Source organism: Erpetoichthys calabaricus, chromosome 14 (assembly GCF_900747795.2).
Source record: "Erpetoichthys calabaricus chromosome 14, fErpCal1.3, whole genome shotgun sequence".
NCBI classification, from domain to species: domain Eukaryota; kingdom Metazoa; phylum Chordata; class Cladistia; order Polypteriformes; family Polypteridae; genus Erpetoichthys; species Erpetoichthys calabaricus.
In genome coordinates this window covers 41,048,672-41,074,308 of record NC_041407.2, presented here as the reverse complement: position 1 = coordinate 41,074,308, position 25,637 = coordinate 41,048,672, and the positions used below count along the sequence as shown (strand labels likewise).

General features: G+C 39.7%; 1 protein-coding gene across 1 annotated transcript in view; it reads right to left on the bottom strand.

Moving 5' to 3' along the window:
* The window catches only part of LOC114664699 (alpha-taxilin-like), a 148,669-nt gene that overhangs the window by 47,186 nt on the left and 75,846 nt on the right, over nucleotides 1-25,637 (bottom strand). The window contains exons 6-8 of the mRNA XM_051936330.1: nucleotides 25,358-25,552; nucleotides 25,130-25,249; nucleotides 19,595-19,669 (exon numbers count right to left, since the gene is read on the bottom strand). Coding sequence (XP_051792290.1) covers nucleotides 19,595-19,669; nucleotides 25,130-25,249; nucleotides 25,358-25,552 — 390 coding nt within the window. The remainder of the gene's footprint in view (nucleotides 1-19,594; nucleotides 19,670-25,129; nucleotides 25,250-25,357; nucleotides 25,553-25,637) is intronic.

The following is a 25,637-nucleotide window of genomic DNA, read 5'->3' as shown; positions in this document are numbered from 1 at the left end:
CAGGAGGAGTGGCGGTGAAGAAACAGAAAGAGAAGAAGGAAGAGAAAGTGCTGTGGACTGTACTTACTGTGAATGTGTTGTGAGGTGGGAAACAAGAGAAAGCATTTCCCACGTAGAAAAATAAACGTGTGATGTATCCTGGACTTGTGTCTTTGCCTGTGTGTCGGTTTGGGGTGGCTGTATGGCCCCGTGTTCCACAAATGTCTGATGTCTTTGTGCTTCAGGATTATAAAAAAAAAAAAAAAAAAGTTTGGGTTCATCCATTGCAAAAGATGGAAAAAATCAGAGATGGTGCTACACTAATCAGTGGTGTTATTCAGCTTTTTTTTTTTTTTTTTTTTTTAAATCTATTCTAGATCTTGTACTTAATTAACCAGATAGGAGTCAATTGCAAGTATAATAAAAACATGAGCAGGGAACCAAGGGGCCAGAAAGAGAAGGAAAAAGTAGGTAAAGTTTCATTTAAGTCTAAGCTGTCTCAAGTTCATGGTACGGCCTGCCACAGACTAAGCTGGAAGAGACAGGTGAAGGAATTAATCAACCAGGACCTCATGATGCATCATCTGCTCTGCCTCACAGCGAATGTGGTGTGGAACGAGCCCCGGACACAGACAGGCAGACATGTTCTTTTGCACCACCACACGTTTATTTACACTATTACTATTATTTACAATGTCCAAAAGTGCTCCACAAACTCCAATCTTCCCCAAAGTCCAGGCCAACCACACTGCCTCTTCTTCGGACCGCCTCCTTCTCTCTCTCTCTGACCTCGTCCTGCTTCCACCCGACTCCAGCCTCGAATGAAGGGAGACGGCCCCTTTTATCCATACCCGGATGTGCTCCAGGTGTGCACTGGCAATCTTCCACCGACACGCCCCAGTGTGGCGGATGTGCCGGCTGTCTCCCCGGAAGCACTCCGGGTGTTCCCTCTCTTCTTCCCCCCAGCACATCCTGGTGTTGCGGAAGTGCTGGGGTCCAGGGTCCTCTAGGCATGGGGACGCCCCCCGACGGTGACCACGGGCCCCTACAGGGTTGAGCTTCCAAGCCCTGTACCCATGGCCCCCAATACAACCAGGGCGGTCGCCCCCTCGTGGTCTGGAGGAGGCATGAGCCCTCCTCCTGTCTCCCCGGGCGTCCCGGCTGGGTTGTGCCACAGTGGGAACGAAACATTGCGTGAGGTGGGCAATGAAAATTTTCTGCTTTTGAGTTGCATATCTATACCGAGGCCGAGCATGGCCTCTTTATCCCCACACTCAACTACTAACTGTTGAGGTTTAGATCAAGGATCAATATGCCTTGTTATTGGTTTTAGAACTATTGACTATTAAAAGGAGTTGCTTGACATCTTTAAGTGGCTAGGAAAGGCACTATTACTGTATTTTATCAGCTGCTGCTTTTGTTTTTAATGTGGCCTGCTTGCATTTTCATTTGCCTTGTTCTCTACGAATGAAGGACGCTGTGTTTTTGGGGGAACTGAGTAAACAAGCTTTTCTTCTGGGACATGACGGCTCTGTTGGGCCTTCTGGCTGCAAGTAAGCTTGCACACTAGCGCATACACACATTAAACATGTTTGATGGCATTTAATCTTATATTTTAAGGCTAATGAAAACTATACTTCAAATTAAAAGCAAACTGCACTGTGTTAGCTAAGATTGAGCTATAGTGGGGCAAAAAAGTATTTAGTCAGCCACCAATTGTGCAAGTTCTCCCACTTAAAAAGATGAGAGAGGCCTATAATTTTCATCATAGGTATACCTCAACTATGAGAGACAAAATGAGAAAAAAAATCCAGAAAATCACATTGCCTGATTTTTAAAGAATTTATTTGCAAATTATGGTGGAAAAAAAGTATTTGGTTACCTACAAACAAGCGAGATTTCTGGCTCTAACAGACCTGTAACTTCTTCTGTAAGAGGCTCCTCTGTCCTCCACTCATTACCTGTATTAATGGCACCTGGTTGAACTCGTTATCAATATAAAAGACACCTGTCCACAACCGCAAACAGTCACACTCCAAACTCCACTATGGCCAAGACCAAAGAGCTGTCAAAGGACACCAGAAACAAAGTTGTAGACCTGCAACAGGCTGGGAAAAATGAATCTGCAATAGGTAAGCAGCTTGGTGTGAAGAAATCAACTATGGGAGCAAAGAAAATGGAAGACATACAAGACCACTGATAATCTCCCTCGATCTGGGGCTCCACGCAAGATCTCACCCTGTGGGGTCAAAATGATCACAAGAACGGTGAGCAAAAATCCCAGAACCACACGGGGGGACCTAGTGAATGACCTGCAGAGAGCTGGGACCAAAGTAACAAACACTACCATCAGTAACACACTATGCCGCCAGGGACTCAAATCCTGCAGTGCCAGACGTGTCCCCCTGCTTAAGCCAGTACATGTGCAGGCCCGTCTGAAGTTTGCTAGAGTGCATTTGGATGATCCAGAAGAGGACTGGGAGAATGTCATATGGTCAGATGAAAAAAACTCTACTCGTCGTGCTTGGAGGAGAAAGAATGCTGAGTTGCATCCAAAGAACACTATACCTACTGTAAAGCATGGGGGTGGAAACATCATGCTTTGGGGCTGTTTTTCTGCAAAGGGACCAGGACGACTGATCAGTGTAAAGGAAAGAATAAATGGGGCCATGTATCGTCAGATTTTGAATGAAAACCTCCTTCCATCAGCAAGGGCATTGAAGATGAAATGTGGCTGGGTCTTTCAGCATGACAATGATCCCAAACACACCGTCCGGGTAACGAAGGAGTGGCTTCGTAAGAAGCATTTCAAGGTCCTGGAGTGGCCTAGCCAGTCTCCAGATCTCAACCCCATAGAAAATCTTTGGAGGGAGTTGAAAGTCCGTATTGCCCAGCGACAGCCCCAAAACATCACTGCTCTAGAGGAGATCTGCATGGAGGAATGGGCCAAAATACCAGCAACAGTGTGTGAAAACCTTGTGTGTGAAGACTTACAGAAAACGTTTGACCTCTGTCATTCCCAACAAAGGGTATATAACAAAGTATTGAGATGAACTTTTGTTATTGACCAAATACTTTTTTCCACCATAATTTGCAAATAAATTCTTCAAAAATCAGACAATGTGATTTTCTGGATTTTTTTTCTCATTTTGTCTCTCATAGTTGAGGTATACCTATGATGAAAATTACAGGTCTCTCTCATCTTTTTAAGTGGGAGACCTTGCACAATTGGTGGCTGACTAAATTCTTTTTTGCCCCACTGTATACAGGAGTTTATGAGACAATTATCAGAACAGCTGTTTGCATTCAGCTCCAGATGTTTAGCCCTTATCAGTAAAGCTGTGTGCTGTGGAAGAATAAATTTTAGGGTAACATAACATTCATCTTAAAGAAATAGCATAAAGGCTTAATATATGTCAGAAACCTGTTGAGGCACACCAGGAAACCAGATAAAGTTCAAGTGAACAACAAAATGTACACTGAAATATAAGAATTAGTTTAGGAAAAATAATGAGATGGTCAAATAAAGTAAATAATGTACCAGAAGAAAGGTTGATGTAATATACAAAACTAGGGGGCTCCGCCCCCTGCTCGCTTCGCTCGCCAACCCCTGGTGTTGGGAAATGACTGAGATGAATGAGATATAGAATAGTGTGAAGGTGTGGATGATGCATATAGAAAGCAAACAATAAAGTGTTTGGCACAGTGTAATGGTTTATTGGAAAATTTCTTTGTACACAACATTAGTAGTAAAGATGGTGTCTTGTCCTTGAATGAGTTTTCCTTGGCATGGAGCACTTATAACTTTAACGTCAGATGAACGTCGAACTCGTGAGAAGGCAGCATAAAGTTGTCTATGTCCAAAAACGGGTTCAGAGAGGTAGATGCCAACCTTGTCCATGGTTTGTCCTTGTGATTTGTTGATGGTCATGGCAAATGCAGGTTTAATGGGGAACTGTCGGCGTTTCAGTGTAAAAGGTAATTCCAGGTCAGAACTTGTAAGGTCAATTCTAGGAATCAGAACAGTATTGTTAGCATGTGATCCTGTAAGAACTGTCGCTTGAATAACATTGTGTGTCATGGTGTTGACGACTAAACGTGTGCCATTGTATAAACCCTGTTTAGTGTTAAGGTTTCTTAATAGCATGATTATTGTTCTGTTTTTAAGGCTAAGATTGTGTTGTGGTAATCCGGCTGGGTTAATAGTGTTTAAATATTCTAAGGGGAAATTAAGATGGTCATTGTCGTCATCAGAGTCAACTTTGTCAGAGCTTAGAAAGAGTCATGCCTCTCCAGGAAGTAATGCAATGACCTGGTTATTTATGTGATCAACATTAATATTTTTTACGCGAAAGCAGTATGGGCCATTGCCTTTTGGTGGCCTGATATTTACTCCGGTAGATGCAAAAGCAAATGAACTATTGTAGGATCTAATGCAGTTCATAAAGTTTTTACTTTCAGGTACATCGTTAGTTAGAAGCTTCTGTAGATATTCAGGATATGAATGTAAAGGAGGCAGTCTAATTTGACCCTTTTCACAACAACGTGTAAATTCATTACTTGTATTGCCAGTTGTTTCTTCAGGGAAGTTAATTTCCTGAATAGTGGACTCATTATTGAACGCGTTGTCAGCTAAGTGGCGCAAGCGTTTAGCAGGTGTCTGGCGTTGATGTCCGTGACGTGTATCTTTTGCTTGTGCCGTTTGAGAGGCGCATCGTTGCATGTCCAGTATTTGGGACGTGCTGTTTTGGAGATGTAATCGATTCGCCTGTGCTGTGTGAGAAGTCCGTTGTAGTCTACGTCGTGCATTGTTTGTATTGAGCCTTGCCCGTTTTTGTATGTCGGTCAGTCGAGCTCTCTCTTTTTGGAGCCTTGCCTGCTTGTTTTCCGGCATTTCACATGCGCGTTGTAGACGTCTGCATTTATTTATGTTGTCTCTTCGCTGCCGTTTTTGTATGTCTGAGACGCGAGGTGTTTCGTTTTGAACCCGTGCCTGTTTCGATGCAGCACTTTGAGACGCGCGCTGCATGCGTCTACGTTCATTGTGTCTGTCCATTTGGGCTCGTCTCTGTAACTGTTAGTTGAGCTTTGCGTTTTTGGAGCCGAGACATTTTTTCTTCCGGAGTTTCAGAAGCGCGTTGTAGGCGCCGACGTGTATTTTGTTTTTTCATGCGGGTTCGTGTGTTTGGTCCCGTTATCCGAGCCGTATCGTTTTGTACCCGTGATCGTGAATTCATGACTTGTTTGTTCTTCAGCATGAGAAATATGGATAAGTAATAAGGAGGATCGCACTCACTGTTAATATGGAGCCTTTTCTGCGGTTGAACGGTTAATAGTGCCTAATTGTAATGAGATCCACCTATGCTGCATAGTGTGAACGTGTTGAGATGACGTATGTTTAATACGGACGGTTCCTTCAGAAATGGGGCTGTGTGTGTCATTTCTTATTTATGTTAGTGTGGTCGTGGGTCTGAATCGTCGTTTTTGTGAACGTTTCGTGTGCTATGTCCGTAGTCTGTCCCGTTTCGTGTCCAATGGGCTTTGTGTGGCGCTCGCGGCTTCTTTTTTTTTGTGTACTAGGGGCTTGTTGAATCCTCCTCTTTGTGTGTCCCCCGTTTCGTGTGCAATGGGCTTCGTGCGGTGCCTGACTCCTTTTTTCTGTGGTCGCGGCGCCGCATTTTTTATTTTATGTTGCAGTCCATCCGGTTCCCGTTGCTTGGGGGGGGGGGGGGGGGGGGGGGGATTTGTGGGGCGCCTGCGCAGTACGTCTTTTGCGTCCACGGCCTATGGCCGGATGTCCCTGCGTCCATCCGGTTTACCATTCTTGGTTAGTAATGTGGACGCCTGCGCAGTATGTCTTTTGCGTCCACGGCCCATGGCCGGATGTCCCTACGTCCATCCGGTTTACCATTCTCGGTTAGTAATGTGGATGTCCTTAAGGATGACTAAGAAATCAGCAGAGGTCATATAAATGAGAATAGACAACTGATATATGCACAGAAATTTCAAGGATGGTGGCTGAACTAAGGTACAAGAAGAACCAGAATATAATATAAAACAGACTTTTACTTTATATAAATCATTTGGGTGTAAACCAATGAACCAACCAGATACGCATTGATTGACACTATGTAAATTCAGTAGTTTATAAAATTAACCTCTATTCTTTGTTTTCTCAGACCATTCTGATCATACTATAACATGCTTCCTCCAAGGCATTTTGCGGAGGAGTAATTAAAAGATACAATGAACAGCTTTTCTCCTGCCTGATTACTGATTTGTCCTGTTAGAGGATGTTTCTTTCTTTAATAAGATGTTAAATTTCAACCACAGTGCTGTGCTTACCAACACAGCTGCCTATGATTTTAGTTTTACTGGATGCTGGTGCAACAAGCAATTAACAACTGAATAGTTCAGTTTCTCCTATGTGGGTCACCCTGGTGTCATCCCGGTTCCAACATAAAGACAAGGGCTGGTCAATTAAAAAAGGCCTCCAATTTTTATTAGCTTAAGATTAGGAATGTGAGGAATGTAAAACATGATCAGATGATGGGTATCTGTAGGCCAGGCAGCAAGTACAGCCTTCAAATCCATTTGATTATTATGAAAAGATTGTTATTAGAGGAAAGAAGTTTACAAGCGAGGCAATTGTTATGAAAACAGGTACAGCATGAGGTCATTATTGTGAAAACAACATGTAATTCATGTTAATATACAAATGCTGGCACGCTGACATCCCGGTATTACTTCATGCCATACTGAGGAAGGATGTCTGTGTGGCCGCATGAATTATGGCAGGGTAACCGGCTGAAAATGGAGGCATGTAACCTGGGCATTCAAAGTAGCCTTATGATTAAAAAACTAACTACCACTATGATTAAAAAAACTAACTCCCCAGGGAAGAGGAAGAAAAACAAAAGTAACTTCAGGAAACTGCCTGATGTTGGGGGTGTGTGAGAGAGAGTGAGTGTGTGTGCTGGCAGTCATGTGCACAAACAAGACACCTAAAATATAGGAAGACTTATGTCTGGATTGAGGCTATGGCTTTGGGGGTCCAAAGCAGTATCACTGACAGGTTGGTGTTAGGCCAGAGTTAATGACTGGCCAGTTACTTCAGCTCAACAGTACCCAACAGGGGAAGTCTTTTGACTATCTGGCATTGGAGAGAGAAGGTAGCTGAGCGACTGTAACAGAGTGATCCTTTAAAGTATTCCGGTATATAGAGTTAGTATAGCAGTTCTTTCTCACCATTTTTCTTGTATTTTGTGCTTATGACATTTTGTTCACTTTGAATTTGATGACTGTCTTTTCTGTCCTGTGAGCCATGTAAATACTGTACAGATTCAAGTTCACTTACTTTTGTTTATCATTGTATATATTCAATTAGTTTTTGTAGAGGACTGTGATTATTTTGATGTGCATGACACTAGAGTTTTTTGTTTTCTTAATGGCACTTTAATAAAGATTTGTTTTCTTTTGAATATTTTTGGTTCTGTGTCTCCAAAACACACCACTGATCAGTTTGGTTAACTTACAGATGCCCAGAACCCAAGTGTGTGCAGAGGTGCCACTGCACGGCGCGTCACACAAAACTTGTAAGTTAACAGCATCAACTCCAACAGAATACAAAACTCTACCTTCAGTGCACAGAGAAGATGGAAACGAAGTTGAGCGGAGGAAAAGGTATTAATTATTGATATACAGAATGACAACGGATATAAAGAAGGATGTAGTGTGAACTAGGGGTGGGCGGTATGACCAAAATTCTATATCACGGTATTTTTCTAAATTATCCCGGTTTGACGGTATTCGACGGTATTTTTTTCCCCATGCATGAGTGGATGTTAACCACATTTTCCACTGCAATTACTAGCTAAGAATAACCTATTCCACTGTCAAGAGTATTGTACACTGTACAAAAAAAACATTTTAATGTGCACACAATTATTAATACAGTTTTGCATTGCCCCATAAAGTGATAGTTTTCAAGGGGGTGGCACTAATGGAGAAGGTATCACATTGCATGACAGATGCAGTCAAAATATAGAACCTTTTTATTGAACAAATTTTGCAAAAACAAACTATAATTTTGACAACATATTTTCAACCATACAAAGAGGCATTTAGACTTAGTAAAATATCCAGAAGTGCTTGTCAAAAATTGTATTGCACCGAATATGTCTTAGAAAAGGAATAAATAGTAAGCATTTTTTGTAAACCAACTACACTTTCTGTTAATGTTAACAATCTCTGTCCACTGACACATTAAAGTGACTTTTTAAACAACTTTATCATCATTAAACTGCATAATATTTAAACTAATAAATAATAACAATAAAATAAATAATAGTATTATTACTGATAGTTGCACTATTACTTCAAGACTTCAAGCCCAGGTGCATTACACAGTATTCACCAAATTAAAATAAAATAAAACAAGTGCAACTTGGTGATGACATCTTTACCAACTGAACCATCATTTAGGCAAACTGCATTAATATGGACCTTGCCTCAAGCTAAGCTATACCGGGAAGAAAAAAACAAACTATATGTCGAGAACAAAGTCAACATTTCCACTTTATTCTCGCCGTTTATGTTGAGATTAAAGTCGACATTTCCACTTTATTCTCATAGTTTACTTCATAATTAAAGTAGAATGTCGTAAACTAAACTTCTTCCTAAAATCAATGTTTAATCAATTACTTAATTTACCCCGTCATAAATTAATGCAGCACATTAAATGCTTTGTGTTACGTTCCCCAACTCAGTGGTTAATCACTACGCTTCTTAAACTGACTTCCTCCGCACTAAGAGAAGACAGCGATCACCATACAGAATCCATTCACTTCATGATATTCCTGCTTTCTGAAAATTTAGAATGCTAAGATAAATACTTGATATCATTTTCATGATGAAATGCATTAAAGCAGGTATTACACATGCACGGTAGTGAGGCGGTAGTGCTGCTCCCTCGCAGTAAGGGGTCCCCAGGTGTATGTTCAGTGTAGAGAACTTTATGGCAGGTGTGACGAGGCTCCAAAAAACTGGATGTATGAATAGCTATCGCACAGGTTTAACTTAAATATTTTGTAAATGTTGGGTTTGTGATCTGCTGGTCGGAGACACGAACACAGAATTCAATGCATGTTCTTCTGAGCGGGCTATCTTTATTGCTTGCATGCTGTCTCTATCTGACGTAGGCTACCAAAACCTCAGTTCCTATCCTTCCTTTTTCTTTCACCACATAACCAATCACCACACGATAAACGTCTTTGTGAAATTAAAACTAGTTATAAACTTAGCCCACGGAGTGTTCAGAACTTTAAAAACATCTTCGTCATACATGTTTAATTATGCCATCCATTCAGAGTTGCGCCCATCTCTGAACGAGTCGCCAGCACATCGAAGGATGAATACAAGCAAAACATACACTAGCAGGGTCAATATAGCACAACAAAACCCCACATCCTACATGACTTTGAAAGGAAACTGAAGCGCCGAGTAAACCCACCAGAAAAACATGCAAATGCAAGGCAGGCACACCGCCGTGCCCCCATATGATTAATGCATGCTTTAATGCATTTCACCATGAAAATTATATTAAGTATTTATTTTAGCATTCTAAATGTTCAGAGAGAAGGAAGATCATGAAGTGAATGTATTCTTGACTACAGATCGCTGCCGGCGCCTCCTCTTAGTGCAAGAAGAAGTCAGTTTAAGAATCACTTAACACAAAGCATTTAATGTGCTATATAACTTATGACAGGGTTTGAGAAAATCTACTAAATTAAATATTCATTTTACGATAAAGTTTAGTTTTACGATGTTCTACTTTAATGACAAATTCCGAGAATAAAGTCAACATGTCGACTTTAATCTTGACATAAACGGCGAGAATAAAGTCAACATGTCGTCACACTATTACACAGTACCCAGGTACATTACACTGTATTGAAAACAAATAAAACAAGTACAACTTGGCTTGCAGTATTACCCAGTAGTATAGAAACAGTATTTACACATCTGACCTTTTAAAACTCCAGGCTCTCTGTCCATTTTCACCGCGCAGCATTCCTATGCTACCGCCCACTATTTGGTGGTGTAGCAGTGAAAATGAGCCCTAGTGCAACAAATCTGTGTTTAGCGGTGTAGCAGTGAAAAAGGTCTCCACGTGAACAGTTTCCCGCTGCACCACGTTCCGAACGTCGTTTAGGCAATTTAAACCGGTGTTGCGGTATAAGAAAAATCCATATCATAAAAAAAATAAAAAACGGTTTTCGGTATGAACCGGTATACCGCCCAGCACTAGTGTGAACACAGAGCAAAATAGATAATCTGAACCAGGATATAAAAAATCAGGAGGTACATTTAAGCAATAACTGATACAGATCCAAAAAAATCTAGAAACAATTAGAAAAATGCAGGAAAACATGAGCAAAACTGAGGATTAAAAAGAGTACTTGGTACTTACCTAGAAGAAGCTAAGCAAACATTTACGACTTGTATTTAAATAAAATGACTGACTTCCCCCACCCAAAAAAAAACTGCTGTGGAATCCAAAGGTACGTGATAAATTAGCAGTGTCTGAAGATAGATATACAAGGAACAACATCACAGTCGAAGGATTTCCTGAAAACTGTGAAAGTCCAAACCCATAGAAATTCGTAACTGAATTATTTTCCTGAACAACAGGAAAAAACTTTAAATCAGACACCAAGATATCAGTGGCTTATCACATACATAGATTGAATGGCTCAAAGCCTAGAAGCCCAATTGTCAGATTCGACAAATTACAAGTTAAAGAAAATATGATGTTGATTTTCAGACAAACAGGACATTATATAAGAAAACAGCTGTATTTGTATTTTCATATATTTCTTTTCAACAGCTGCCAAACAAGCTGCATTCTACAGCATCAAACAGTGCTTACGCAAAGCTGAAATCAGATACAGTCTCTTGTTTCCACCTAAACTAAACGTAATAGTCAATGGCCAAGTCTATATCTTTAGTTATCCTGAAGAAGCAGGAAAGCTAAAAATACTGATCCAGACATCAGTTAAAACATGGCTGTCATACTAAGGGAGTAGCTGTTGCTGTAGTGGAATGACTCCTTCTGATGGTGTCCGATGTCACTCCTTTTAGCGAGAGTATTATGAGAGTCGGATTACGGCACACCAGTTTTATTCTCTCAGTTACATTCACACTCCCACAACCCATTTCCTATATCACCACCCCCCCCCCCAAACCCCCCATGAGTAGTCAGTGACCGCATTCTTTTTCCTCCCCGATCTTGCTCAGTCTCCACATTTTGGTTATGTTTGTGTTTCTTTGTACTCCACGAGATGCAGAGGACAGAACAGTACAGAGAGGTCAGTTCCGCGCTATATACAATCATCAAATTCAAATGTTAACAGTTCCCGCACACTCAAAGACCATTCTTTCTACATTTACAACATGTGTTCCTGTTGCAATGTACATCCCTCTTCACGTTTGTATGTCAGTTTTTATCCCTCCACAACATGGGGTTGCGGGAGCGTGAATGTGATAGAATAAAACAAAAATGCTAACTTTTACAAGTACTACAAATTTACACCGGCTGTTACAGACACAAATCAAATTTATGTTTTTATTAAATAATATTAACAACAAGAGTAGCTCAATACTCAAAATGGTAAATTTGGGAGGCAGCCAGAATCGAACCTCTTGATTATATTCTTGAATAAACACACTAGTTTAGTTATACTTGTACATTTCTGGAAAGTGTTTATTTGATATTTGGACTTCAGGCTTCACACATTACACACTTCATGTCTACATTTTAGTTTAGTTATACTTGTACATTTCTGGAAAGTGTTTATTTGATATTTGGACTTCAGGCTTCACACATTACACACTTCATGTCTACATTTTGTCAATTATTACTAAAACATGAAAAACGTTTCTGTTTTAATAATGTGTTTACAGAGATTGTTGTAGACACGGAACTAGGGAATCCATTCCCGGACATTTTTCATTCCCGGGAATGAATCTGTCAAGCTTGCATATATAGAGTGTAAAAGTGTAAAAATCGATCAATTAAGTTATAGTTGAAAATAATTAAGGAGGCGCCATTGCTGCAGCTTGCAATTCATCAGACAACAGCTTTGAACAGCAACTTGAAATTGCAATGCGTCAGTCTGTTGCATCCGCATTATCTGTGCCAAGAAACTTGTCACAGAATGATGACAAGAAACTGGATGCATCAGTAAAAGCTGAAATGGCGGTGTTTCAGTGCAATGGCAAGCGCGGGCGTTGTTTAGAACAAGTGTATCAGTATCTGATGATTGTGCCGCCTACTTCAGTGGAGGCAGAGTGTGCTTTCTCAGCGGCTGGCGTACTTCTGCACGAAGTTGCACTCTCACATGGACGGCCGCACGCTGGACACGTTAATAATAATTTATTACATTTATATAGTTTTCTCAGTACGTAAAGCCCTATCCATACAGGGAGGAACCGGGAAGCGAAACCACAATCTTCCAGTCTTCTTACTGCAAAGCAGCAGCTCTGTCACTGCGCCACCTGTGAGGACGTTGTGCTTTCTATGCTCTTATTACCACAACTAAAGATACATGTACTTCTATGACAGCATGAACTGCTTGTAGATAAGGTTAGTCTTTTATTTGTGTCAACATATTGCAGTAGTTTTATTAAAAATACGTGTTGGTCGTTCTAAAACCGTTTACATGTGAGATGCCCGGGAGCCTGGGATTCCCAGGAATGAAATGCGGGATTCCCAAATTCCCGGGAATGGATAAACCTGTCCAGGAATGGATTCCCTACATGGAACACACATGAAAAGTATGTATTCCAAATGACAATAAATTATTTACCCTCTGCAACTCCAGGGACTTCACTCCAAGATAAACACTGAGAATCTTCTTTGTGAATTGAGCTGTGGTGGTGGGTGGGGGGATGGGACAGCAGGCTGCTTGTGATGATCGACACATTCATAATACAAAAGATGCTGATGGAGAGGTGCAAAGGGATTTTAGGTGGGCCGGGATTACAAGTTTTTTCATAGGCTTCGGTAATTCTAGTGTTAAAGACCTCTTAAGCACAGCCATCAGCAGTGTGTCTGTCTGCGGAGAGAGTGTCAACCTTGTTGAGAAGTTTACTTACCTTGGCAGAGCCATTCATGTCTCTGGTGACTCCTCCTATGTAGGAGCATTGGGGGGGTGGGTCATAAGGTCGCTGGAAAGGGGTGTGTGGCACTCCCGATATCTATGCAAAAGGACAAAGGTCCAAATCTTTACAGTCCTGGTGCTTCCTGACTCGTTATATGGTTGTGAGACATGGACGCTATCCAGTGACCTGAGACAAAGACTGCAATCCTTTGGCATTGTGTTTCTTTGGAAAATCCTTCGGTACCACTGGTTTGACTTTGTGTCAATTGAGTCCCAAATGAGGCACATTTCCTGCATTGTGAGGGAACGTCAGTTACAGCACTATGGCCATGTGATGCAAATCCCAGAGGGTGATCCACCTCATAGGATCCTCAATGGGCCAATGGGACGCCCACGTAACATCTGGCTGCGGCAGATAGATGGTCATTACCAGAGGGTAAGACTGGACTGCGTTGCTGCCTGGAGGGTTACCAATCAGGATCCCAAGCTGTTTCATTGTGTGGTGGATGTGGCAACATGCTGTACTAGTGCATGCTACCGATTCTGAACTGATTTTTACATCACAGAAGGGGTTGAATTCCCCATACCCCCCCCCCCACCCAGAAGATTTACTTAACAAGTAAAGACCAGTTTCGATTGCAAAGAGATTGTATTTCTGGAGTGAAAAATCTGGCCGCTCTAAAGAAAACCAGAGGTATGGGAATCTTAATATGCAGTGATACCCCGCTATATCAGCTATCATGGCCCCGCTACAGCGTGGATTTATTATTATTACTACTACTAGGGGGCTCCGCACCCCCTGCTCGCTTCACTCGCCCACCCCTGGGTTTGGTTTACCGGATAAACAATTTAAAGAGATTGTTATTTTCATGGGAATTGTTACATATGCATTATCTTCATTTTTGCTTTAAAACTTTTGTAAAAACAATATTTGTCCTTTATTTCCTACCCAGGGTGTGGTTAAATCTCTTTCTCGCGGGACTTATAATGCTGCTCACGTTGTAAAGGGGGGGGGGGGTTGGGGGGTCTGAACGCACGCTAAAGAGATGAGATCGGTTCAGCTGCTGTCTTGCTGCTGCTGCTGGCCAGCTGTGTGTTCTGCTGGTCGTTGTTTTAAGAACTGGGAGTACTTGCAAGTGGGTCTGCCAAAAGCATTCCAACAATTTGCTGGGTTAGATATCCGTGAACTTGTTTTAATTTGTTTGTACGTAGGGCATGACGTGCAAAAGTCACCATCTCATGGGTTTTGCTTCCTAAGGTTGTAATTTCTAGTTGTGCATGTCATTGAAGTGTCTCTCCGAGATGATCTGGTCCCGATCGCTTTGCTCAACCTCCACGGAGGTACGCTATGCTCCTGCCACTTCGCGTCTCTCCAGCTCGTGTTGTGAATGGGGGGATCTAAACGCACACTGAGGAGAAGCGGACGGATCAACTACTGGCTTTATGCTGCTTCTGCCAAGATGCACGTTCTGCTCGTCGCTCTGCGCGTCGATCATTTAAAAGCCTGTACAGCAGCTGTCCTTGTGTCTCACTGCCTTGTCTTGTGCGACGTTAAAATGTCTCTCGTGGGATGTCAAATTGTCTTCCGAGAAGATAACTCCTCATCTCCCTGCCAAGATTTTTTTTTAAAGAAATGTTACTCACGCAGTGGTAGCGCTGCTGCTTCGCAGTTAGGAGACCCGGGTTCGCTTCCCGGGTCCACCCTGCGTGGAGTTTGCATGTTCTCCCCGTGTCTGCGTGGGTTTCCTCCGGGCGCTCCGGTTTCCTCCCACAGTCCAAAGACATGCAGGTTAGGTGGATTGGCGATTCTAAATTGGCCCTAGTGTGTGCTTGGTGTGTGGGTGTGTTTGTGTGTGTCCTGCGGTGGGTTGGCACCCTGCCCAGGATTGGTTCCCTGCCTTGTGCCCTGTGTTGGCTGGGATTGGCTCCAGCAGACCCCCGTGACCCTGTGTTCGGATTCAGCGGGTTGGAAAATGGATGGATGGATGGATGGAATGTTACTCATATCATTAGCCCGACATCCACATATCATATGTGTTTACAAAGTGTGTTTAATAAGTTTACATGTGTTTAAAGCATGTGGGAGGAGTATTTTAACTCTTTTAGGGCTAATTTTTTTTTTGTTTCTTTTCTCCCAGGGCTGAATATTTTTCCAAAAACTAACATTTTTTAAAAAAGAACACAAAGCAATTGTTTAACATATCAAATCAACAAAAAATATTTACTTTTGACAAATGTTACTGTCTTGCATGTTGTATGAGCCTGCATACTCTATGATTTCACATACATATCACATACATTTTACACAGCAAAGTCTGATCTCGCTCAAAGCAGCCAATTTCAGTCATTGCCACATTGCACTCCTTACAATATGTGTTGTTTTGATGCCTATTTTTCAATTGTCTGTTGCTGCATTTTCTAACATATATTGTTAGTGTGTACTGTTGAGAGACAAGTCACCCATTTGCCATCGTGCCATGCCACTGCCACCAAGTTTTCTGCCTGCATGAAAACCGTATTGTCACCTCTTTTCATCTTCTGAAACTTTATGAACTTTATGTATGGCATTATAGCCTGGCTCACCCCATGGGATTTGCTTCTGTTTATTACAGAAGTGAATAAAACTTTGCAGCAGCACGTACCTAAGCCACCAGTGGACAAAACACGTTTGGACCAATGCTCCCTGAAGTTATATCACCAGTTCTGTCCCATCTCTATTTGTAATGCCACAGCGCGCTTCATCTCGTCTTTCGTTGTGGGTTTCCACTTTGAAAAACGAGACTGCGATGCAAACGCAGCCCGCGATTCAAAAAAAATCTCTGCCTACCTGTTTGTCTCGTCTGACAGTAGCTGAAAAGCAGCATCAGGAGAGAGCAGCCTGAAGTACAGCAGCTGGTGATCTGTCGTGTCCAAAAGCAAGCCATGCCGTCTTGTAAACTCCGGTAGCCAGATCAGCTCTCAACGGATCAATGTATGTGTATTTATCCCATGCGAATCTTGCCGTAGATGCATTGGCTGCGCGAAGGCACGCAACTGGCAGCAGATCCGCTGGCGCGGCATCGGCTGGTGTCTGATCAGCTGATGCCTGCTTTTAACTCTCTTGCGCGATCTCCTGATCACTGCCAATAAAGTCCGATTCTGAAAAATCAAGAGTCCGACTCCGCGATAATGCGCAAAACAACATCTGCCAAATGTTTTCTTTTCTGCACTTGCTTCGCTGCCTTTTCACATGTCGGTGCCATCTTGCCTTTGTTTACATTTCGCAACTCACGCACACGCAATGTTTATTTGCCAAGTCAACGAGTCTAGCATTCCTCCAAGCACAGAGGGAATGCCTGTGACGTGACAGTGAGATCTGTCGCCATTAACAGCTGATTGTCACCCTCTATCCCTGGATGTCGATTTTTGTCGACATTCGCCTTCAACCCCTCCTGTCGACAAAAGTCGACATCCGCCCTAAAAGAGTTAAGGCTTAAACTATACAAAAAATATTTATACAGTCTTTCTATATCGTGGATTTTCACCTATCGCTGATGGGTCTGCAATGTAACTTCCGCGATAGGTGGGGGATCACTGTATAAGGCAGTCTCATTTGTAGCATCAGACATAGTATCTGATCCTGAAGGGCGCTATGTCATGGTAATGGGTAATTAATTCAAATCTAAAATAATTTTGATAAATATGACGATAGAGATTTTCTCCAAAACATATTTGCATCAATTCCCAATAAGAGCACTCAAAGATATAATGGCTAGAGATTTTAAATTGTATTTTAAATCCACAGTTGTTTGGATCATCATTTACAGTAATTTTGTAATGGATCATTAAGTTATCACTTTATCTGCAAACAATTTTTTTTTTGTGTGAGACTAATACATCTTTACAAATTTCCACAGGAATACTTTGGGAAACTCTGAAGGAGTTTTAAGAGGGCAGATTATTTTATAGCTTTACCATAAAAATAAAATGAAGACCAAGAAGGAGTCAGATTAATCAGCGAGATCTCCAGAACAGATCAACAATATGCCAGATTTACAAACAAGGCACTTTATAGGAAAAGAGAGGCTCTACAATCAGAATTTAACCATTTGTCAACAAACGAAACTGAACAACTCACCTTTAAATTGTGAAATCATTATTATGAACATGGGGAGAAGACCAAAAAGGTCTTAGCTCAAGAAATCCACAAGCAGGAAGTTTGCGGTGCAATAACAGAAATGACCAATGCAACTGGATATAAAAATCAGTGGCCATAAAAATATAACTCACACATTTAGGGAGTACTACAAGTCCTCATGTTCTACTTAGTTTAAAGAAGATGAGACAATATCTAAGGTATTTTTAGATGCAATACAAATACCTCACCTAGATACCCTCTGAGCAGAGGAGCCGAGACTCTCAGAACTACTTTATAATATAAACTCAAAGTGAGAAAGCAACAGGCCCTGACGGATAACCAGTGGAATTTTATTTAAAAAAATCAACTAAGTTAGTGATACTATTATTAGCAACATTTATTGAAGCTAGAGACAACAAAATTCTATATCAAACTTTTCGCCAAGCATTAATTACCCCTCCGAAAGAAAAACAAGGACTTATTACAATGTGCAACACACAAACCAATTTCCTCTGAACTTCTGAATAATGATGTTATGATACTCTGCTAAGTATTAGCTGGAAGGATTGACACTTTGCTTCAAACCCTCAACGTCTGTTTTGGGTGCAGAAAAAGCCCTCAACAGAGTTGAATGAGACTAATAATTCACCACACTGCAGAAATTTGGGTCTGGTCCAAATGCAAGATATATGTGCATGGATAAATTGAATATATACCAGTCTAGAAGCCTCAGTCTATATTAACATGAACTCAAACTACTACAAAATAGAATGTGGTACTTGCTCTATCACCATTGCTTCCTGCAATTGGCCATTCATTTTTGAAATACATTTGAGATAAAAAGTGTATTATCAGAGAAGGACTTGAACAGAAAATAACACTATATACAGATGATGTGGTATTGTATATATCAGACACACAAACACCTTTACCATTAGTCCTTAATATGCTAACAGATTTTTAAAAGATATCTGAACTCAAAAACAATTTGATAAAAAAGTGTTTTTTCCAGTGAACTCCCTAGCATACCATACTATACTGGACATCTATCAATTCATTTTAACAGAACAGTTTAAACATACGGGGATAAACATCACAAGAAAATATAAAGATCTTTTTCAACATAATTTTGCTATCACCATAGGGAAAAAAAACAAACATTACGCTAGTAGATGGTCTGCCCTCCATTTCACTTGAGCGGGGAGAATCAATACTGTAAAAATGAACATCCTTCCCAAGCTTCTTTTTCTATTTCTGAGCATCCCAAAAGAAATCATTCTTTAAAAACTGCACTCAATTATAACCTCATTTATATGGAATTTGAGATGTCCACACATTCAAAAGACAACTCTACAAAGACCTAATGCAGAAGGTGGCATGGCACTACCCACCTTTTAATTTTATTACTGGGTGGCAAATATGCAAAACACAAAGACCTGGAAATTGACACAGATTGATGAATTTACACAAGCCAGGTCTTCAGTTGAAATAAAATCTTGCTGTACTTCTTTATATGTCCTGCTTGGTGTCCTACAAACCAATTTAACATCATTTGGACAAAATAAAAAAAAAACTTTGAATGCTTATCAAACAGCCTTGATTTCACAATCACTCCTAAATAATTAGCAGCTTTTTTTTGGTGCACTCCCAGGTGGGCTTAAAGTGGGGAAGAACGAATGGACTGTAATAGTCTATACCACTCTGCTATACAGCGTGGTGGGGGTAATTTTTGCCCATGCCCTTGGCTTCACTCTTTCTCTCGGGTGGGAGTTGAATTCAGTTTCTTAGGTTTTTCTTTTTTTTTTGTTCCTGCTTTCTTTTTAAACCTTCTGATTTTTTTCTTTTTTCTAGTTCGACTATGAAGTCATTTGCTTTATAAGCTTGACATTATTAATGTTAATTTCTTCAAATAAAGTACATAAATTGTCATTTAACCGAGTTAAGTCAAAACATGTTCATGTACCAAACAGTTGATCTTTTTGTTTTCATTTAGATTTTGCGCTAGGAAAACATAATATTTAAACACACCAGAAATACTGGAACAATTAGTGTAATGTATTGGCAATCAGTCATCTTTGCTGACCACGAATCAATGTCATCTTAAAAAATAAATAAATTAAAAAAAAAAAAAAAAAAACAGTATCAGTAATCTGATTCTGATGTGTTTTCTTCTATTGTATTGATATTTTGAACTTGAATGTTATTTCTGACACACAGCTCACCTTTTCCCTTCCACCCCTGTGTGTAATTATATATCCTTACTATAATTATAACGAGTCCTATGTTGATGTTAAAAGTGGCACAAAATTCTCCCATGAAAAAATAAATTTGGTACCTGTTGTTTTAGATTGACTTCCTGCTGCTTCATTAGTTCACACATTCTTTGTGATTCAACGGCTTCCTTTAGAAGCTAAAAGCAAAAAAAAAAGAAGAAAAAAATCATAACACACAACAATTAATATGACCTAATAAAACACATTTGAAGCAGATAATGATGAGAAAAAAAATTTTGATTAACATTTAAGAAAAAAAAGTTACACTATAAATTAGTAATGATTTTCTAACCACAGTTTTTAACTGGCTTATCAAACCTAACACATATAGATGCATACAGTCCAAGACCTATTTATTAGCCTTTAAAACATGCTGAGAAAGTATATATACATTACAATTTTATTTCATAATAAAGAAATTTAATTGGATTGTTCAGCATAAAGCATCTACATACTTTCCCGGTTATCAATAACTATACCACTCTTCAGTGCGATCACAAACTGAAAAAAATACATGCAAGGCATAAAGCCAAACTGAAAATTTGGACTCTAAGTTATTACAAAAACAAATGAAGACTTCAAATCATGAGCACATTAGGCTCATATGTAGTAATTCTAGGAGAGCAATTTCCTGATGATTAACAGACTAGAGTTCGCTTCTTTAGCCTCCTCACATGACATTGGTAATGCTGCAAAATTATTATTATTATACATTTGGATAAAATGTTGCTAAAACACATGGCTGTTGCCATTTTAATAAATCGGTGTAATAGACAATGAATATTTAGTTACTTTTTACTTGGATTTATATATGAGCCATTAGTCAGAAATAATGTTTCCAGATAACTAAGCCTTGCAAAAATAAAAACATTAGTTGGACTATAAATAAAAAATGAAGAAATTACCAAAAACAATACACAAGAGGGATGGGCAGAAAAAAAACAGCCTCAGAAGACAGAAAAAAAGTAAAGTTTCTTTTGGATTATCCGCAGTTATGCTGAATCTGAAAATTTGCACATTAGCTTTAGCTGCTATTTAAAACAAACTCTGTTCTACCCATTTAATGTTCCTGGTACAAGCTAACCACATCTCAATTTTCTTCTTCACAATAATGGCTTTTAAGTAATATCAATGTCTCATGGGCACTGAAAACTCCCATATAGAGAATGTATATTTTTGCATAAAGGCAGGTGCGTTTAATTATGACATTAAAATGTAAATTGCTCCTGGCAGTGCCCTAAAATAAATGATGATGCCAGAGAAATGGTGCTACTTACTATGCAGCAAGTATTGTACATGCCAGTTTTTATCTAGTAATTTTCGTTTTGGATCAAACTACACCACAGTCATTTCTAAATAATTATTATTACTACTACTACTACTACTATCGCCGTTTGCGGGTTAATTTGTTCGGGTGTTCTCGTTATCTTTTAAAAAGAGTGCGGACATATGGGTTATAAATTTCTTGCTGAAAGAGACAAAATGCGTGGGTTATACAAGGGTGTGGGATATATTCATGTAGAAGATATATTCACTGTCCAAGTGCTGCGAAATTCACACTTTGAGTTTTTTTTTCCCCTCTTACCTTTAAATTGTGTCAGCAAGACAAAGTTAACGACAAACAGTCGTTAGTTTGGTACTTATTTTTCCAGATTGTTTATTCTATACAATGCACAAGAGGATATGAACATCAGAGTCTGTAGTTTGAGAAACAAAAATCTTATAGGTCCTCATTTGGTTTCTTCATTAAATACATGCCAAATATCATTACAATCTGTAACAGTAGCCAGGTTTCCATCCAAGGAGTTTTTGCGAAAAAATATTTAGTGCTTCAAAAGTTTTTTACCGATATAGCTGATGGAAATGCTAATTATCGATAAAATGTTGTACATGTCGACATAAGATTTTTCCGTTTAACTTTAGCGCATAAATTCCATATCGATACTTCAGATGTCGCAAAAACTACATTGGAAACACTTTTTGTCGGAAAAAAGGGCTTTAGCGCAAACAAATGTGTCACATTTTCATCACGTGCAATCAAAACGAGAATGGCGGAGCGGTTCTCATGGTCTGATGAAGAGAGTTTTTTTTTTATTAAACGTCGTTATTTTGTATTAATTCAAATTTCAGTTTTAATTAAAAACCTTAAGGGAAGCAGGTTAATTCAGTTGTTATCGCACTGAGAAGGGATGTTGAAAGGTAGGCTCACCTGTACAGATCCGATGCTGCAAACACAGCTGCATCATGGGCACTTCCAGGAGTGCCAACGCAAATGTCTCGTATCATGCACCTGTCATCAACAAGGGCCTGGAGAACAATAGATGGCCACCCTTTGCGATTAATGTAATCGCGGTAGCCTTCCGTCGGAGGAAGAATAGGCACATGCGTGCCATCCAGCGCACCGTAAATCTGTGGCACAAGATGCACCAAGGAATTGCGGTATGCAATTTCATTGGCCTCCGCTACAGTCGGAAGTCTGATATAACGCCGCATTAATTTTTCTTTAATAGCGGTGCACACAGCATATACACATCGATGGACGGTAGTTTTACTAACCCCGAAAGTTTCTCCAACTACTCTATACTCGGCGCAGGTTGCCAGCTTGTAAAGGGCGATGGCAATCCGCTTTTGGGTTGGAACCGGTGGTCGGTGGCAACCTGTAATGGGCGCAACATCAGGACTGATGAATCCACACAACATCTCAAACGTCGGCCGTGTCATTATAAAATGTTGCAGCCAGAGATTTTCTGTGAAGTGTCTCTCCACCACCTCCTCCCAAAAGGTCTTATTCCGTCGTCTCTCCCATACCCGTGGGTTTCGTCGCACTGGGGTACTTTCTTCGAGCTCTAGGGCTATCAGACAAGCAACTGCTTCATTCTGCTGTCGTCTTCGGATATTATGTACAATTCCAATTATTTGTGAAACTGAAACAACAGTAAGCTGGCAAATTTCAAAAAACTGTCTGAATAATCTCTCCATTTCTTTGTTTAGTGGAGGGGGAGTACCGTGGAAAACAAAAGGTAGATAATTTGCGACATACACAAAATTATGTATGGAAACGGCTCAAGGGCAGATTTTTTTCGCGATACAACAAAAGTTATGCGACAGTTCGTTTTGGGGGGGGGGGAATGACGTCATCACGCACACCATTTTATCGATAAAAAGCCAGTTTGATGGAAACAGGCTGGAGACAGCAAATTTCGCACATTTTTTTTACGTATATTCTGTTTGTCGATAACAAAACGTCGCAAAAAACTGGATGGAAACTTAGCTAGTCAAGAGAGGACTCCAAGATGCTGGGCATAATACAACTTTCTATCATTTTCAGCCAAATGCCAGTTTCAAACATTTTTTTCTTGAAACTCTGCCTTTAACACCAGTATTACAGAACTCTTTTCACTGTTGCAGATGGCACAGGGATTTGGCATGTATTTAATAAAGAAGGCAACAGAGGACCTGTAAGGAATTTATTTCTCAAACTACAGACTCTGATACACTTATCCTTTACGTAGTTGTTCATTTGGGCCTTCTCCTTCTTCATCTATCCTAGTTATATCCAGTTTGTCCTCTTCTTTTAAGACACCTTTATACAAAATCTTAAATTTCTTGGAATTAACCTGCATGACATAACCTTCATTTTGCAAAACATAATATACTGACATGATTTTTGAGAAAGTATTTTTTGGCCATTTTTCAGCCTAGAACTGAACTTTATGACTGCCAGTAACTTGCAATAAAAGGTAAAACAATTCACTTGAAACTTCCACAATAATTATGTTAGACTTACGAGTACCATTAAACATTACCCATTTCTATTTAAATTCATAGGGCCAAAAATTTCACTGTGGCACTGCCCTTGCATGGTTTAGTTTGTATTTATATATTAATTTCACTATATACAGAAATGTGCTGACAGCACTGTCATACTCAGAAGTGTCACAGGGCTCAGAACTCTGGCCTTTACGGTTTTCAATTTACATGCTTCCATTGGGAAACATTTCATTAGAAAACAACATTGATTTTCACTTGTATGCAGACAACACACAATTATACCTTTCTCTGGTGGTATCTTTAAATTTGTCAGTGAGTTAGAGTGGACAGATGAGAACCACTTGTCCCTTAACACAGAAAAAAACAAATGGTAGTTATGGGTGGGGGAAGAAAGTAGAACAACAATGTTTCTGTCACTTTTTCACTCAGTTGGAATCACCATTAGTTTTACGAAAACAATAAACAATTTAGGTGTTATCACTGAGAAAAATCTTTAATTTTCCAACATTTTTAAGATGGAAAAACAATGTTTTTGAAATTCATGCATTTATTTCTAGAAACACTGACTTCTGCATTGTGTTGTTCACTGCCACTGCAAATATTTCATTACACAGCTATCAATTAACTAAAAATGCAGCTGAAAGAATCACTGAAAGAAGCATTACAAGAATCAGAATCTACAAATAACTTTGGTTCTCAAGTCCTTACAATGGCTCCCAGTTGAGCTTAGGGTCAATTTCAAAATCTTCCTGTTAACATATAAAGTCTTAAATGGCCAATGCCCCCTTTACCTATCTGATCTCATCATTGCTCACAAACCAGAGAGCATGTTATTATCTCAAGATGCCAGTCTACTTAAGATTCCAAAGAATAATTAAACAGTTGGGAGGACAAGCCTTTAGAAGCTCTGGAATGATCTGCCTGCTTATATAAGAGATGCGTCAACAGTCTGCTTTTAAATCAAGGTTGAAAACTCACTACTTTAGTCTAACACATCCTCAGAGTGGAGCTACTGATTACTTATGCATAATATCTTTGTTTGTTAGTTATGTGTACAGAAATATAAGTAATACAATATTTAAAAACCATTATCTTGCTATGTTAATGTGGCCCTTGGTGCCACTGCTCTACTCCCAAGCTGTTCACCTGCCCATGGATAACTCATCTCACTTACTGGAAGCATTGCAATTATTGGATGGAATTGTTCTTTTATCAAATTGGATGACCCAGCATAGACTCTAGTATAGAATGCCCAGGTGAGGCTGGGCAGCTAGTTCAAGGAGGTCTCCAGGACTATGACTGTATCCAAATTTGTCTTTGATTTTCTTTTCTTACAATTTACCATGGACACCCCAGAGGTATATTTTCTCCAGGGATGCTACTGACTGCAGTTTTTCCTTTTCCTCTCCTCCACTGTCAACTGGCAATAGTTCAACAATTGATTAATAGACATATTTTTAGCTTCCATTTATGTTAATCAGTTTCTCCTTTGTTTTCTGTGTTTTTAAATAAATCAGTCTCTTTGTACGCTAAATCCTTAATTGGTAATTTGTAATATCTAAACTTGCATTTTGCCTAAGAACTTTTAACAGCACTCTGTACCTGCACTCAGTGAAGAGTGCTGTACAAAAATGAACTGAACTAAATAGAACTTGCTTTACTGAACAGGATAACAGGTTTCAATGATGCTAACACAATTTTGATGCAGCAAGTATGAAAGTTGCTGCAAATACAGATCTCCATTTTGAAGTTATTCTTCTCACAGATTATATTAAATTAGTATACCTAATTTTTTAAATTAATATTACATTCAAGATAAAACTTACAAAGTCCTTCTCTCTCTGATGGCGTTCCTCAGACTCTTTCAACAGCTCTTGAGCTTGCTGTAGTTTAGCATCCACCAACTGCTGTTGCAAATCTTTATGCTTGAACACCTTATCAATGTGCTTCAGAAGAGGGAAAAAAAAAAAAAAAAACAAAACTATAGGATCTCATAGTTAAAACCTTAAAAATGTACCTTGGAAAAATAATTTTCTCTTCCTTCCACTGCCTACCTCTTCCCGCAGCTCATACTGTTCAATTAATTTTTTCAGCTTCTCAGCCAACTCCATATTCTCCTGACGAAGTTTGGCATTTCTTTCATTGTGTTGTTCCATTTGTACTTGAATGTCATTGAGAGTCACCTGGAAATGTGATGTGACTTCCTTCCTTTTTTCCTCTTCTTCTCTGGCTCTCTGCACTCCCTCCTCCTTCAAACACAGTTACATTTGATTTGGAGGAATATTAAAAATAACTAAATTAGGACATGTTTCTAAAAGAAAACAAACAAAAGAA